The following is a 17,823-nucleotide window of genomic DNA, read 5'->3' on the forward strand; positions in this document are numbered from 1 at the left end:
GATAAGGTATGCACACCAGTGACTATGTAAGGGGAATACATGGAATAGCAGAAACTGCTGTGTGAATACTGACTTGAAAAATCGAATAGCTATATGAAGAGTGAAAATGTGAAAAATGGAATCTACATTACTGCCATGAACATATGAATCAAGAGAAATTTAGCTACTGAATTGATCAATGCAATAGAGCCCCAACACTACGCCAAAGTATTTCTCTACGTTGGGGTCTCAGCTTCCCATACACGGTAAGTTTTTTAACTGCATGAGAGGACACACACAAGCTAGGGACCCCAACGTAGAGAAATACTTTGGCGTAGTGTTGGGGCTCTATTGCATTGATCAATTCAGTAGCTAAATTTCTCTTGATTCATATGTTCATGGCAGTAATGTAGATTCCATTTTTCACATTTTCACTCTTCATATAGCTATTCGATTTTTCAAGTCAGTATTCACACAGCAGTTTCTGCTATTCCATGTATTCCCCTTACATAGTCACTGGTGTGCATACCTTATCTCCCCATTGTCATACAGGCGTGGTCAGAGCAGTTTCATTCACCGCTCACTATGTACAGCCGACTCTGTACTGATGCACGCAGAGCCAGCTGTCTGTCAGTGCCAGGCACGGTTAGATCCGCTGCTCACCATGTACTTAGCGGTGACAAACTATTCCAGGAGCTTTTCTAGGTAAAAGCCTGCGGCTGCTGGGAAGAATAACGTTCATTTCCTCCTTGTAGCTGGGTTTCAGTGCAGCGCTCAGGCAGTTTTAAAATGCCAATAACCTGTAAATCTACAGTTTAGTTTTTTTTTTTTTTACATGACAAGTTCCCTTTAAAACACGATGTACCTGAAGATTATATTTGCAGGTAAATAGGGGTTTTGTTTTTTTAAGGTGAAAGGTTTCATTTAAAGATGTCCATTGTATGACAGTCCTGAAATGTGTGGCAGCAATTCTGGTGCATGTCTGCTTTACATCAATATCTGGCAGACATATCCATGAAGCTGCAGATTACATCTGAATGATTCCTGTGATAGCATACTTAAAGACATATCTTAGCCCTGAGTTGTAGAAATATTCTTACTTTGGACATTTAAAACTAAACTTCATATTATATTATTCTGAATGATAATAATGCTTTGCGCTACATATGACGCTTGTGATCACTTGGTGCAGTCATTCCTCCAGATTTTAAGGTAAATATGAAGAAGGTTATGGTTGATTCAATACAATGCAGTTTTCAGACTCTGCACGCAGATGCCATGCTGGGAGGATAATTTACACAGCATGAACCGACTGGCCTAATTCTAGCCGAGGTGGGAGGAAATCATGAGCGCTTAAGACGTCACAGATTCTGCTCTGAGCAGAGGTCACAGTGAGGACATCTTTGTTTACAAACCAGGGAAGCCCAGTCACCCCCCTCTTCCTCTGGGGATTCCCTGTTGGCTCCTTGACAGATTCTGTGACATCACCTGTCAGCTAAGAATAGAAAATCCAGCCAGCAGCCTGTCAGCAAAGATGGATGGGGCTGTGGTAGCAGCTTACTAATTATGACCGCCTTCACGGCTACATTTAGAATGGAGGCTTTCTTCCCTTTCTCTCAGTGAAATGCACTTTCTTGATCCGGCATACAGCTGCTAATAGCATTCACACAAAGCACAGGCTCAGGGAGGTGTGAGGCTGATGATGGGGAGAAAGGGCCGCACAATGGGTGCATATGCCAGCTACTCCATCCAGCTCATGGAATACCGGACAGCTAAACACTGAAATGGCCATCTTTACGGGCTCCTCCATACCAATCTGATAGAGAGGGGTGCTATATATATATTATAATTATATATCATAAAAAGGCAGAGAAAAAAATGGGAAAGATCTTTAAAAGCACTGATGCTAGGAAAAAAAAATTGTAACCTTATCTATGGAAAAAGTTCAATGTAGAAATGCATAATGCTACGCGTTTCGGCAGGGGCCTTCTTTGCATAGCCCTTTGCATTATTAAACTCTTTCCTTAGCTATATTTAACTCTGTTTCCATTTTCAGATTCTGGTCATCAGCATTGCTTATAAAGATAGCTCCTAATTTTTTTTCACCATATCTTTAGTATAGCTATTTTTGTAAAAAGGAGAAAGAGGAGCAGCTAACGATTAATGATGAGTGAGCACTACCATGTTCAGGTGCTCTGTACTCGTAACGACTAGTGATGAGCGAGCACTACCATGTTCAGGTGCTCTGTACTCGTAACGACTAGTGATGAGCAAGCACTACCATGTTCAGGTGCTCTGTACTTCTAACGACTAGTGATGAGCGAGCACTACCATGCTCAGGTACTCTGTACTCGTAACCAGCATTTGGATGCTCAGATGCACGTGACTCAACCACCTGAGTATAATGGAAGTCAATAGGGAAATCTCCCAAAAAATGCTCGAGTTCTCCATTGATTTCCTTTATACTCGGGTACTCGAGTCGCGCCCATCTGAGCATTTAACTGCTTGTTAGGAGTACTGAGTACCCAAGAATGGTAGTGCTCACTCATCACTAGTCATAACGAGTACAGAGCAGCCAAGAATGGTAGTGCTCACTCATCACTAGTCATAACGAGTACAGAGCAGCCAAGAATGGTAGTGCTCACTCATCACTAGTCATAACGAGTACAGAGCAGCCAAGAATGGTAGTGCTCACTCATCACTAGTCATAACGAGTACAGAGCAGCCAAGAATGGTAGTGCTCACTCATCACTAGTCATAACGAGTACTGAGCACCCAAGGATGATAGTGCTCACTCATCACTAGTCATAACGAGTTACAAGCACCAGAGCATGGTAGTGCTCACTCATCACTAGTTGTAACGAGTACTGAGCATCCGACATTGGTAACACTTGCTCATAAGTAGTCGTTACGAGTACCAATCACTATCATCTTAGCCTCATTCCGTGAACATGGAAGTGTGACTAATAACCTTACTATTCCTAACTTGCTGTGCAAATTACCTCTTAACCGCTGTTTCAATGGCTCCTGAAAGCATCATGTTAATGCTATAACTAGTAGAAAAAAACAAGACAAATATATCAATGCTTCTTTTCTGGAATATGAACACAGTAGAGACTATAAAAACTATGTAAAAGTAATTGGGGCACAGTATTACGTGTAATTAGAGCACATCTGTCAAGAATGAATTTTGACCTCAAAATTGGATCCCTTTGTGGCCCAACAACCAATTAAGTGGGTGCAATACAATATGGCCACAAGTTAAAAAGTGTACCCCAAACAAAGCCGCACTGCTGCTATGGGGAAACTAGTGTAAATGAAAGGTGAGCAGTTTCTCATGGTAACCTATGAGATATCAGCTTTCATATTTTTTAGAAGCTTTTAAAAGAAATAAATTGGAAATCTCATTGCTGACCATGGATAGATATTCCACTATTCTTTATACATTCATTTTTATACATTTCCCACTTTATGTAGGTAGTGTAAAAGAAAGCTAGAATCATGGTCAAACACAAATATCAGCGAAGACTTTATGGATCCTGGGTCTTTTTAGTAAAAAACCCCCAAAAACTAATAATTTTAAACATAGAAAATACCAGGAAATCTGGGAAAATCTTGTGCCGTATTAATTGTGCTCTGAAAAGATCAGCCATTTCAGTCATGATTTTGAACTATCAGTGGCTATTAAATATGATGATTGGATACTAGAAGTAGGCAAGAGATACATGCATACGAATGTATGGAGTCGATGCAAATAAGCGAACTACCCCCTCCCTCCAGGGACCAGTGCTCAAGGACAGTACATAATTAGAAATAAGAGCAAGTGTTGTGCTCTGTTGGGATGTGAATTTTGTACTCAGAGAACCAAGAAAGTAGGAGAATGACAGCTAAATTTAATGAGAAAATAAGGAACACTGCAGCCAGTAAATGGAGCACTGCGGTCTTCCTTAATTCACAATTATTGAGTTACATTGTCAATTTACAAATAACATTAATTTACATTGCTTCAAAAATAAACTTACTCTGGGAGTAAAGTAATATTCGTGTTTTATGTTACACAAGGGCTATGAAAAATTTCAATAATTTTGAGATGTAAAATCGCCAAATTTTTTGGCAATAGTACAATCGCTTCCCTTTGTCTTAACTGCTTTACAATTCCGAATAGATTGTCTGGATATAGAAGAAGTAGATCTATATAGAAAGCACATTTGCACAGCCGTAAAGTTCCGAAAATGTGCCCACCCCCCAAATAACAGAGTGTAATTAATCACAAACATTGATAACATTGTAAAATAAACAGAAGGGTTTGTGTCAGATCTTTCCCATGTCTTTTTCCAGTCTGGATAACGTCTGTCTTCCAAGTTTCATCTGTGTCTCAAGGGTCCCCATAGATTTTAATGGCAGAATCTGACCACAAAATGGACACTGAAAAGGACATGCTGAGCCTCATGGGCCGGAGACATGGATCCGTTTTTAAAACAGATGTGTATATGGACCAATCAACCTCTATGGATCAGTGTGCTGTCCAAGGAAAAGAAAGGACAACACTGTCACATGTATGTGTGAATGTAGCCTTAGAAAGAGGAAGCAGTAAGTAATATCAAGAAGAAACAATGCAGATGTCCATTCACTTAGACCTCTGTCATACACATGAGATTCAGCTGGAACACCAACATGTCCAGTCCTAATTATCTGTCAAAGGGTTGGGGGGAGTGAGGAAGCCCCCATAAGCAGAAGATAGACCATTGACCACTCTCCCGTTAAGAATGCCAAACACCAGAAGGACAATACAGAGAAGACTCTTGTTCCAAATCAGGGAGAATAAGTACCATCTGGTTTCTATGCAAAAGTAGACATAGGCATGAGTGGCAAGTAGGAACGCTGCACAACGTCCGCTTTTACTTTTTAGAAGGTTTTTTCATTTAACAATTGAGGTTTTAGATTTATGTCCCAAGTGTAACTTTTGTCCTGACCGAGAAAAAAAAGTCAATCTTATGTCAAGATTTTTAAATTCCGCTTTTCCAAGACTAAAAACTTTCTAAAACCTCCAATCCTTCTTTAACAGTTATCCAGGATCAAAGAAAAAAAAAGTCAGCTTTTTTCATCAGAAATAGAGCTACTGTTATCCTCAGGTTTTGCAGCTCAACCCCTTTTACTTAAATGATAATGACCTATAATACTAGGCTGAGCCCTTAGACAAGAACATATTTCTGGATAAAAAGAGCCTTTTATTCAAATGCCAGAAAACTTTTTTAGTCTACAACAGCAGGTAAAGATGTAAGCTGGACAATTGTGGTCCATAGTTATGACGCTCATTCAATTCCACCATAAACAAGACAGTCATCATTGGATAATGGTGCACGTTCATTTCCATTATAACCAGAGGCCAAAGGCCCCATGTTTCCTCTAGTGCCGCCTTTACTGAGGGGGATTAAGAATTCATCATCAGAAAAAAAAATAACTTGATGGATCTTTTTTTCTCTTTCAATAAGTAACATTGAGATAACTGCAGGAAGACTAGACACCAAAAAATACTGCCGAAAATGTCAGCAAGGAGCTGTGGTTACAGCATTTAGATTAGGTAATCGTGTTTAATCAATTTCCTACATTGCTCTTGGAATTAGTGGAAGCATAACGTGACGAGGTTGGTTTTGTTATAAACTCTGTTTTGTGCCTAAATATAGATGTAAAGAATGGATTACTGAAAGGGGATGTCCGGTTAAAACAGGTTATCAACTATCTGTAGGATAGGAGATAATTTGCTTATTGGTGGGTATTTGCAAAAATTGTCAGGGGAATTTTTACCCCCACAGGAAACTTCTCTCTATTACAATATGACACCCAACCGCTGCTGTATTCATTCTCTATGAAGCTTCTGGAAAAAGCCAAGCGCAGTTCTTGGCAGCCCCAAAGAGTGAATAGAGTGCAGGTCGAGCATGTGCAGTGTTGCACCATTATAACTGGAGTAAAAGCTGCCTGTTCGGCAGATCGACGCAGTTAACAGCAGTCGGACCCCACTGATGAATAAGCTATCACCTTTCCGAATGCGTTTTCACTGTACAATCCCTTTAATTATATACCCTTGTGCTATATCTCACCTGGAGCAGGAATGTATGTCATATGACACTGGGACAAAGTAAAACAGTTAAGAGTATGACACCCTACTTTTCAGAAGACATTATTAACCGACACAAAATAAGCCTCCACGATGAGAATTGTTCACAAATCATAAATATTGCTTGTGCCTACACATAATAGATGAAAAAGAAAATAAAAATGGACAAGTATTTTTATGGATAAATTGTGAGGATAGGTTTCGTTGGCTGCACTATTCAAGCTGTGACCACTGTGCCTCTGTGCTATCCTGTCAGGTCTGAGAGTCTAAATTAACCTGTGGCTACCTAGATGGCTGATACAGTGACATCAATAAGGCTGTGTCCGCACTTTGCTTTTTTACCTGCTTTTCAGCTGCTTGTTCAACTGCAATGTTTTAGGCTGTGTCCGCACTTTGCTTTTTTACCTGCTTTTTCGCTGCTTTTTCAACTGCAGTGTTTTAATGCCAAAATACATGCTTTCTGCTTTTCAAGCAAAGTCTATGGGAATTTGGGATTTCTTGTGCGCACAAAGCTGTTCAAAACGCTGTGTTTTTGTGGCAGAAATTTGGGCAAAAACTCTGCTTTTAGGCTATGTGCGCACAAACTGCAGGGGCCACAAACTGCAGGGGCTTCCAGGTTCAGCAGCTCCGAACATCCTAACACATGTAGATGAGTAATATTTAATACTTTAAGTGGCACAGATACTGTTTATATATTGGGGTCAGAAGCAGCTGCACATTGTAGGGTATCATTACTGTATGGGAGTACAAAGTTGAAAATAATGTGTGGGAGGTATTGAGGGGTACTAATTAGAGTGTGTGAGATAAGGCACTACTAGGAGGGCATCAAAATTCTTTAGTGAGCATTTAAGGGTGCATCATTCTGAGCTGGTTAATGCTACTAAGTGGAACGTTAGGCATTAAAGACGCATAATTACTGTGAACGGGGCACTAAACCGGCATATTACTGCAAGGAGACACTAACAGGACATACTGTGGGGGCGCTAGCCATGCTTTTTATAAGAGGGACACTATTACTCTATGTTGCGAACCAGGTAGTCACAATTAATGGATGTGGCATATTTTCAATTTCATCATGGTGTGCAGGTATTATTTGATCATTATAAGGATTGTTAATATTATAAGATAGATTTACACGAACACAAACATTATATATTTGTTGATGATGAGGCAAAATATTTAGGTGCAGGGCTGAAGTAAGGACTTTTATTGTACAGTAATCACCAGGGCCAGATTTTTTACTGGGGCAAAACATTCATTTTTATGCTTGCCGTACCTGATCTGATCTTTTTAACACTTTGATATCCAATTTACCCTATAACACTTGATAAAGTTCACTATATTCATTTATTTTAGATATTCTCTAATATAAAAAGTCTAAATGAAAGACCAGTAGCAGCAAAAAATTACATAGAACCCTCAGTGCTCTTGGAAGATTTCCATGATTGCACTTTGCTGTATTGTTCCCATAATGTCCTACGTAAGTTATTAGAGTGTCAGTGTAAATCCCGGGCTGCAATTCCCTCCACTTACCAGGAGATGGGGGCTGGATCTTAGGCTGCTTCTTGGACTCTCCAGGATTGAAGATCTCCGGAGGCGGCTCCTCCCCTCGCTCGATCTTACATTCGAAGGCAAACAGGTACTGTATATACTGCTTTTTCAGGGAGCTTGCAGCACTGCTGGAAGTGCCAACATTCAGATTTGTTGCCAGCTCTCGCCACTTCTTGTTTTTATTAACCTAAAATAAAGGAAACATTGTTGTTTAGTAAATTATTTCCCATTCAGGAGTGGGGTAGGGAGAAAAGCACACACTTTATTCCTTTTTTTTTCTACCATCTTATGTTTTTTTAATGTGTCTCTTTTAACTAACGCTCATTACTCCCACTCAGCAATGCAAAGCCTCTACTTGCAGTTATAAAGCCATTAAAGAACCTGCTGATAGCAACATAAAAGGCGTTGGAGGCTTCTGTACGCCACATCCCATAATGCAAAGATCATTTCAGAAGGGATCTGCAACAGAGCTGGCAAATTGATCTAGCCAAAGCACTAGAGCATGCGCAAATTCACCCGCTCTTGTTTCAATTAGAAAAGGACTCGCTGCTAAGAACTCATTTAAAAACCAATAAAAATAACAGCAACTGTGTTATTTCACAATTTAGTGTAATTGTGGGAGCCGTAAATGTGGAACGAATACATGCTCATTTCCTGCAGGCTCCAAAGAGGATGAGCGGTGCCAGACACCAGCGATAACGCCATACGCCTAGAGAGCAGAACACTGCAATTGTAATTAAGGGGATACAGTCACAGGGATCCCGGATTTTTTAAGACTTTTTTTTTGTTTCTTTTGCAACAACGTAATTCCTATTGCTATTTAGAACAATATGAACAAAAGACCAACCTGTCCGTTTCATCACTGCAGCATGAGGCTTTCCCTACGAGCCAGATCAATGGGTGAAAGATGAGCCCATCACCTGATTTATGCTGCCCAGACCACATAAATCAGTCTAGGTGCCTGATGGCAGCCAGGATTAACGTTCATGGAGATGCTCGAGCGTTTCAGAGAAAATATAGTTAGGTGTGCACACATGGGAGAGACCAGTTAGTCACCTGGAGCAAAATGGAGAGAAGCGGTCTGAGGCGGCACCAAACTAGTATCTCTGGCTATGGTCGCTTAACCATCTTATAGCTATATTTTCTCTAAAATGCTGCAGAGAAAAAAAGTGTACCTGGCTGCAATCATGGAGAAAGCATTCAATGAAAGTTATGCGTGATATGAGCAGGATGAGTCAGCTGACAGGTTACCTTTAAAAGTAGTCCACTACTAGGACAACCCCTTCGGATCCCAGTTAAAAGAAAAGACCCTGTACTCACCTCCCGTTCTGGCGCTGTCAGTAATCGTGGTTTGGGGTTCATGTGAGAGCAATCAACAGGAAGCAAGTGGCAGCCACATTGCCTGTTGATAAACTCAATTGGTCCAAAGGCGGGGAGAGAGAAGCCGGTGGTGAGTGGACACAGGGCTTGCCCCGAACTGCAATTCCAGACAGCACTGGAACAGCAGCAGAACGGGAGGTGAGTGCAGGGTCTTTTATATTAACTGGGGAGAAAAAAGTGGAATCAGAAGGGGTTGCCCTAGTAGTGGGCACTAGGGCAACCCGTTAAAGCTACATTCACACAGTTTCAGTCTTACTCTTCACATGTGTGAAAAACAGACAGTTTATCTTTCATTTGTTAGCCATTTTGCATCCAATTTTTTTTCACTTTTTTTTTAAAAAACTGACCAAAGGTAATCTGTGTGAAATTGTATTTATCCTTTGACTTTTAGCAATGGATCAGTAAACAAATGTATAAAACATTGATGGAAAACTGATGTCAAAAAGGATGCCTCTTGTTTTTCTTTCATTTTTACACATAAAAAGACTCATGGATTAGACAAATGGATCCAGTTTTTAAAACGGACGTGTGTGGAGCAAAGAAACTAAGACCTGAGCAAAGCAATTTTGGGGCATTGTCACGCTAGTTCCTCCCAGCTATGCCAAAATAGGCAACACTGAGGCGTGACCACGGCTCATCTATTCATGACGAGCTGTGGCATCACTTACATCAGAAATCCTTAACCAGTCAGGGAGAGCTGTATGATTTCTGACGTGGCACACAGTGTTAAGTACTCATCCTGAGACGTAAATAACTGTGTAATGTTTAGGAAGAACCCCTTAATAGATATGACAAATTCATCTGCTCATACGGATGCCAAGATACTGAGACGATGCTCAAGACCACACAAATTGCAGTAACACTGTATGCAATATGCATCCACATACAGTGAGATTTATTGTCATATACTGTATGTTGTCATTGTGATCCTTTTAAATATAATTGTTGTTTGTTAATTAGAATGCCTACTTACTAAATATTCCTTATGGGTTCTGTTCCTCGTCTAATCCTTATAGGAATACAAATAAGAAAGCCGCGGAGACACCATCACGTGTTTCTCAACGCTGGCAGAAAACTAGCCAGGTCTTTCACCGGGAAGAAACAACCACGGGAAGGGCAGTCTCCAGTCAAGGAGACCACCTATACCAAACATGGTATCCATCCACAGACAGCCGTTTCGGGGTATTTGCCCCTCATCAGTGTGGAGTAGGAATCTGGCTAGTGGGGGCAATGCCTAGTAAAAGACTACTTAAGCAAGCATTGTTGACCTTAGGGAGATCAACATATCCACTGCGGAGACACCATCACGTGTTTCTCAACGCAGTGATTCTAGAGCATTACCCCCTGGGAAGTATGCAAATAAGAAAGCCGCGGAGACACCATCACGTGTTTCTCAACGCTGGCAGAAAACTAGCCAGGTCTTTCACCGGGAAGGAACAACCACGGGAAGGGCAGTCTCCAGTCAAGTTTAGTTTGGTATAGGTGGTCTCCTTGACTGGAGACTGCCCTTCCCGTGGTTGTTCCTTCCCGGTGAAAGACCTGGCTAGTTTTCTGCCAGCGTTGAGAAACACGTGATGGTGTCTCCGCGGCTTTCTTATTTGCATACTTCCCAGGGGGCAATGCTCTAGAATCACTGCGTTGAGAAACACGTGATGGTGTCTCCGCAGTGGATATGTTGATCTCCCTAAGGTCAACAATGCTTGCTTAAGTAGTCTTTTACTAGGCATTGCCCCCACTAGCCAGATTCCCACTCCACACTGATGAGGGGCAAATACCCCGAAACGGCTGTCTGTGGATGGATACCATGTTTGGTATAGGTGGTCTCCTTGACTGGAGACTGCCCTTCCCGTGGTTGTTCCTTCCCGGTGAAAGACCTGGCTAGTTTTCTGCCAGCGTTGAGAAACACGTGATGGTGTCTCCGCGGCTTTCTTATTTGCATACTTCCCAGGGGGCAATGCTCTAGAATCACTGCGTTGAGAAACACGTGATGGTGTCTCCGCAGTGGATATGTTGATCTCCCTAAGGTCAACAATGCTTGCTTAAGTAATCCTTATAGGAAACAATTTTACAGCTTAGGCTGAGTTCACATGTGCAGTAGTCATCTGTTAGAACGGATCCGTTGGCAAAAAATTGTGCAAAGGATCCGTTTTTTTGCTTACTGGATCAGTTTCAAATGGTAGATAAATCGCAATTAGTTAACAGATCTATTTTCCACAGACTACCATGTTAAAAAAAAAACAAAACAAAAAGGAAAAAAAAAACGGATCCTGCAAAAATCAATATTTTGAAAATGGGGAAAAGAAAAAAAAATTGTGTGAGCAGAACTTTTTTAACAACAGATCGCGGCTGGATCCGTTCTAACGGATGATTACTAGACATGAGAACTTAGCCTTACTGACCATGCTGGACCTCGTAATACACGATTGTGTTTCGCAATCATAATACTGTCTCATTTTAACATTCAATGGTTCAAGGGGATACGAGGGAGAATATTGACCTTTATGCTTTCCTGCTGCAATGGAGCATCTTCTTCCTCTTCTTCACATCGGTTTGTTCGGGTAATATAATTATGACATAATGCCAATATGTTGTGTACATTTCTTTACGGCATACAAAGGCTGGGGCTACATGGAGATTTTGGCCATGACAGATCACTCCGACCAAACGTCACTTCATGCTGCTGCTACAATGTAACCTAGGTAAATTAGATTGCATTGATCCCTAAGGTAGGCAGTTGCAACAAGAAAGCCGCAGAGAATGCAACTAGTTCTGACTGTTGAGACTCAAATGGTGTGGGCAGTGTACCCTATAGGTAGCAGTGCGACCCCATTCACCTGCATTACACTGTGATGAGCAATCTTTGGCCATGCAACCTGTGTCATGGCCAAAATTGCCATGTAGCATTAGCCTAAAGCCTGCTTTACACCTTACAATTTCTCATGCGATCGCAATTGCACCCGCCCCCATCGTTTGTGCGACATGGGCAATTTGTTGCACGTGTCGCACAATGTTGTAACCCCCTGTCACACGCACTTACCTTCCAAACGACCTCGCTGTGGGTGGCGAACATCCACTTCCTGAAGGGGGAGGGACATTCGGCATCACAGCGATGTCAAAAAGCGGCCGTCCAATAGAAGCGGAGGGGCAAAGATGAGCGGGACGTAAACATCCCGCCCACCTCCTTCCTTCAGCATTGCCGGCGGCCGCAGGTAAGCTGCAGTTCATTGTTCCCGGGGTGTCACACGGAGCGATGTGTGCTGCCACGGGTACGATGAACAACAGGACGTGCGATTTTTAGAAAATGAGCGACGTGTCAACGATGAACGAGAAGGTGAGTATTTCTGCTCGTTCATAGCTGTCACACGCTACAATATCACTAACGATGCCGGATGTGCGTCACTTACGACGTGACCCCGCCGACATCTCGTTAGATATATCGTAGCGTGTAAAGCCTGCTTAAGAGACCAAATCTGACATGGTGGCCGATTTAGACTGATACGTAAAGCAGTTTTAGACTATATCAATATACAAATTTGCGATAAATGTTAATTGACTGTCCAGGAAATCCCCCAAATGATATTTGGAAAGTGCCTAATATATGCCAAGTTCCTTTTACCGTATGTTTGGCCATTAGGCACCATTGTAGCTAATCACATCCATTTGCTAATTTTCGGCTATGGCTTGTTGAAATTACATTAGGATCTACATGACAATATGTTTGTCAGGCAGAGTTTATATGCGAGTATGTGTGGCTGGCAAGGTGTCATTCACTAGCACTGGAAGAAAAAGCGCATTTATGTATTCATGTATGCTGTTTCTTTCTATATGCACTTTTTACATTGTCAAACAGTTTGCTTCTATTATGTAGGGAACTTTGGCTAAATCACAGTTACTGGAAATGCAGTGAGGTTACAGTGTGAAAAGAAAAGCTGAACACCTACACTTAACATGCTCTAAAAGCATTATTTAGTCTACGTATGTAAAGTACATTGCATATTGTTTGTTAGGAAAGTGTTGCTCAGCATAACTTCTGTGCGGCACAAAGCTTTGTGGCATGAGTGACATAGTATATATGAAAAGTACTTGGGGTTACATTTTAAAAGACACGTGTTCAAAGCAACATACCTTAAAAAGAATACATGGCATTGCAATACGTATGTTACCTGCGCTAAGCCTCCAATCTCCTTCACACAGAAGTATAGTCTGACCAGGTCCAGAGGTTTTCTTCCAACTGCAGGCAATGTTGCAACTGGTGTTCCTCTCTCTTCCATAAAGATCAAGTAGCGGTCTACCCACATCTTCCGCTCAGGCTCGCTTCCCATTTCATACAGCTTTGTGATCTTTTCTCCGGTGGTAGTGGAAGAGTTGGCTTTCTGTATTGTGTAGGAAGAGCGTAAGGCTATTGCAAATCACCAAATCTTATACATACATACATACATATATATATATATACATACAACACAAAATCCCAGCCTGCAGGTATTTAGAAGTGAAGGTTACTAGTAATGGCACATGTAGTTCATCACTCAATGATTAAAATATGCAGATTCCTACACTCAAATGTACAGAATAAAAATGTACAGCTGTAGACAGGTTATTTTAGTTATTCTGTAGAAATAAATGCTGTTTCCCCATCCAAAAAAGCCCCTAATTCTCTATACATATCCCAAAAAACACCTTTCATAATCTTGTCATATGGCATGGTCCAATGGGCTTAGCTTGTCTTGTTCAGCACCTCCACTCTCCTCACAATCGCCGTCCTCCTGACCCCAGTCTTGATCTTGCCCAGGCATACTTTGCTCTGAAGGCAGATCTTAATACTGTAGCGTATATGCACTGGGTTTACTTCTGTGTTATTATGCTTTTTTGTCCTCTCCTGGAACTTGCTCATTACAGCACTTTGCTTGGTCCTCAGCAGAGCTCTGATAAATAGTTTCAATGGAACACCCCGCGCACAATAAGTGCTGCAATTACAATTGACATTTCCACACCACCAGCGGCTATTAGAGGCAGATGCTGGCTGAATTTCACAGCCATCATCTGCCAGGAAAGATGTGGGCTACGTTTTTGAGCCCGCATCAATATACATCTTATGTTGTTAATGGGTTAAACATTTTCTAAATACCTTTATTTTCAAAAAGGTATGCCTTATCTGGGGCACTATCAGGACTGTAATCACGGCAACTGCCAACTATATCATTGTGCTAGCACGTTGTAAATTTAAGAAGATATGCAGTAGGACGGACTGTGTGAAGCAGGAGATACTAAAATGGTCAGGCTGACTGAGATGGCTGTACAGCTAAGGGGTGCTTCACACATAGCGAGATCGCTACCGAAATCGCTGCTACGGCACGGTTTTGGTGACGCAACAGTGACCTCATTAGCGATCTCGCTGTGTGTGACACTGAGCAGCGATCTGGCCCCTGCTGCGAGATCGCTGCTCGTTACACACAGCCCTGGTTCGTTTTCTTCAAAGCCGCTCTCCCGCTGTGACACACAGATCGCTGTGTGTGACAGCGAGAGAGCGACGAAATGAAGCGAGCAGGGAGCAGGAGCCGGCGTCTGACAGCTGTGGTAAGCTGTAACCAGGGTAAACATCGGGTAACCAAGGTGACATCGGGTAACCAAGGTGGTTACCCGATATTTACCTTAGTTACCAGCCTCCGCAGCTCTCACGCTGCCTATGCTGCCGGCTCCGGCTCTCTGCACATGTAGCTGCAGTACACATCGGGTTAATTAAGCCGATGTGTACTGTAGCTAGGAGAGCAAGGAGCCAGCGCTAAGCAGTGTGCGCGGCTCCCTGCTCTCGCGGTTATGATCGCTGCTTCGGCTGCTGTGTTTGACAGCTAATCAGCGATCATAACAGCGACTTACAAGGTCGCTGTTACGTCACAGAAAATGGTGACGTAACAGCGACCTCGTTGTCGCTGTCGCTTAGTGTGAACCAGCCCTAAAGAAAGGGGTTTATCTTCTCTTTTAGCCCACTCTGCTCAGTGTTCTGTCAGGTTGACTGAATAGAGGAAAGAGTCAAAATGACAGGACGCTGCTCTGGGTTGATGTATGTCTCGTGCAGATATTCTTTATCTAGGACGGGCTGTGATTGACGGCAGTTGCCATCATTAAAATACTGACATAATCTAATAGATAAAGCATACCTTTTTGCTAAATAAAAGGTATTTAGAAAAATGTTTAATACACTAAATGTGTATTTATTGCATTTCTCAGAGAACCTCTTTAACAAGTAATTACCAGAAAACCCCATTAACGGGAATCTATCACCAGGTTTTTGCTCCCTGATCTGATAGCAGCATAATGTAGATACAAAAGACCCTGATTCCAGTGATGTGTCACTTACTAAGCTGGTTGTCATTTTGATAAAATCAACGTTTTATCTGCTGTAGATCTAGCAGTTATACAGAGCTCATGAATATGCAGGATTACCTGGCAGCAGGACAAGTAATCTACTGATTAAACAGTGATTTTATCAAAACTACACTAAAGCTGGGTTTACACACTGCAACATCTCAAACGACATCGCTGTAACGTCACCGGTTTTGTGACGCAATAGCGATGTTGTTTGCGATGTTGCAGTGTTTGAAACCTATCAGCGACCCGGCCCCTGCTGTGAAGTTGTAATCGTTCAGGACCATTCCTAGGTCCTTTGTTTCCCGCTGTGCAGCAAGCATTGCTGGAAAGTTTCAGTGTGTGAAAGACTTTGCAGAGACTTTGTTAGCAACTTCCCTTTCAAAAGGCTGCTTATCAACGTCCCCAACAACCAGCTAGGTCGCTCTGCAGGTCCGGATCGCTGTTGCGTTGTTGGCCAGGTTTGCCTGTTTGACAGCTCACCAGCGACTTAGCAGAGACTTAGGGAGGTCGCTATTGCGTCACCAAACCGGTGATGTTACAGCGATGTCCTTTGCGATGTTGCAGTGTGTAAACCCAGCTTCAGCAGCTCTGTAAGTGACACACCGTTGGAATCATGATCTCTACCCCTATGATATGCTGCTCTCAAATTAGGTGGCAAAAACCTGGTGACAGATTCCCTTTAAGAATGAAAATGTCCATATAAGGGTTATATATTGTTTTTTATTTGAAAAAGTGTGTGTGTTAATACTGCCAGGATTTGTAGAAAAAGTAATTTAGTCCTGCTTCCTTCACCCACATAGAAAAAAATAAAAGCTTTCCTCCCTGAAGCTCATAAAAGAATATATCTATCTATCACTGTATGGGCATGAAGAAGAATACTCTCTTGAAAGCATTTACATATTTATAATCTCTGCACCCCAGAATTTCTTACACGGCCTTCAGATAGGGAAGCACCTGACAAAACCGCTGTAAAAAATACCTTATTTTTTCATTAAAGGAGTATTTCAGTATAGACCAGTGTGGGTACTGCCACTGGTATTCCCCACCAGTCGGCTAAACAAGCTACTTGTGCACCCAGCTTCTGTGGTTCCCTCATGTCTGCCACCAGGAGAAATGAGTGGTTGGTCACGTAGGCACCTTACCACTCAGTTCTAAGCCAATGAAGATTTGAACATAGAGAGCAAAGCGGTGTTCAACTCTGTCAGTGCCGTACATTTTGAATGGATTAGCATGGCGGATGCACAACCAGCACCACAATCAACTCCTACTGGTCACAGTTGGGAAGGACAAGGGTGGAAGTCCGCCTTTTCAGGCAATCAGGGCTCCCATCAATGAGTCCCACAATGATACAAGATTATTGTTCGATCTATTGGATAGAGGATAAAATATATACATTGAAATCCCCCTTTAAATGTATATCTATTCTTTTAAAAGGGAACCTTGGTCACACTGAAAAAAAAAACCAGTCTAATTGGCAGGCAGTACAGTGTTGAGCAAATTAATAGATATTTTTGGGGAAACGGGGTAAATCAGTATAACCTGTAATTTATTCATTTAATTTTCTGCTCATTCTGGGCTTTTCAGTCAAGTGGGTGCTCCTACTGATGGATTGACAGTGACAGCCTTCCTTGTATAAGTCTGTATACAGAAATATCAGCTGATGAGTAGGACCACCCATATGACTGAAGAGCCCAGTTTGAGCAGAGATTTCAGTGAATAAAACATGACATGCTTCTTTTGAGAACATAAAAACATACACATCTCAGGTGTGTCCAAACCTCTGACTTTACAAAAAACTTCACAGCTAAATCTTTTTTTTAAAAAACAAACAAAAAAACCCCTACAATTTCATAATTTGGTTTGTTCCTCTGCTAACACTTTCAAGCCTCATTCACACATCAGTATTTAAAGGGAACCTGTCAGGTACAATACACACCCAGAGCCACAGGCAATTTTGGGTACATATTTCTAATCCCTGCCTAACCGTCTCGGCATCTAGTAGCATAGATAAAGAGATCATTAGAAAGAGTATTTCTAAAGATCCTTTATGATATGCTAATGAGCGCAGGGACTAGTCGCAAGGGTGTCAGTTTCCCCCCCCGACTAGTCTGCCCTCGTAGCATGTTAGCACACGCCTGTGGAGTATGTAACTGTGTCTGTTGTCACCGCTTCAGATGCCGGATGTAGGGTCAGTGTGCACGATCAGAAGTCCCAGCACTTTCTGTTATGCGCACTATGAAGCCAGGTGTACACGTCCCGGCTTCAGAGAGGTCTAGTGTGCATGTCTGGAAGTGCAGGGACTTCTGATCATGCACACTGACCCTAAACCCGGTGACTGAGGCAGTGACTCAGGACATGGGTATGCGCAGCACTGCAGATGGCAATGGGCATTCAATTGTATGTTAGCATGCCCACAGGGCGTGCTAACATGC

The 17,823-nt window shown here is 42.1% G+C and overlaps 1 protein-coding gene across 8 annotated transcripts in view; it reads right to left on the bottom strand.

The window, feature by feature from the left end:
* The window catches only part of ARID1B (AT-rich interaction domain 1B), a 572,492-nt gene that overhangs the window by 68,048 nt on the left and 486,621 nt on the right, over positions 1–17,823 (bottom strand). For all 8 annotated transcript variants that reach the window (XM_075339668.1, XM_075339666.1, XM_075339669.1 and 5 more), the window contains 2 exons: positions 13,189–13,398; positions 7,628–7,832 (listed from right to left, as the gene is read on the bottom strand). In XM_075339668.1, coding sequence (XP_075195783.1) covers positions 7,628–7,832; positions 13,189–13,398 — 415 coding nt within the window. The remainder of the gene's footprint in view (positions 1–7,627; positions 7,833–13,188; positions 13,399–17,823) is intronic.

Source organism: Anomaloglossus baeobatrachus, chromosome 3, assembly GCF_048569485.1.
Source record: "Anomaloglossus baeobatrachus isolate aAnoBae1 chromosome 3, aAnoBae1.hap1, whole genome shotgun sequence".
NCBI classification, from domain to species: domain Eukaryota; kingdom Metazoa; phylum Chordata; class Amphibia; order Anura; family Aromobatidae; genus Anomaloglossus; species Anomaloglossus baeobatrachus.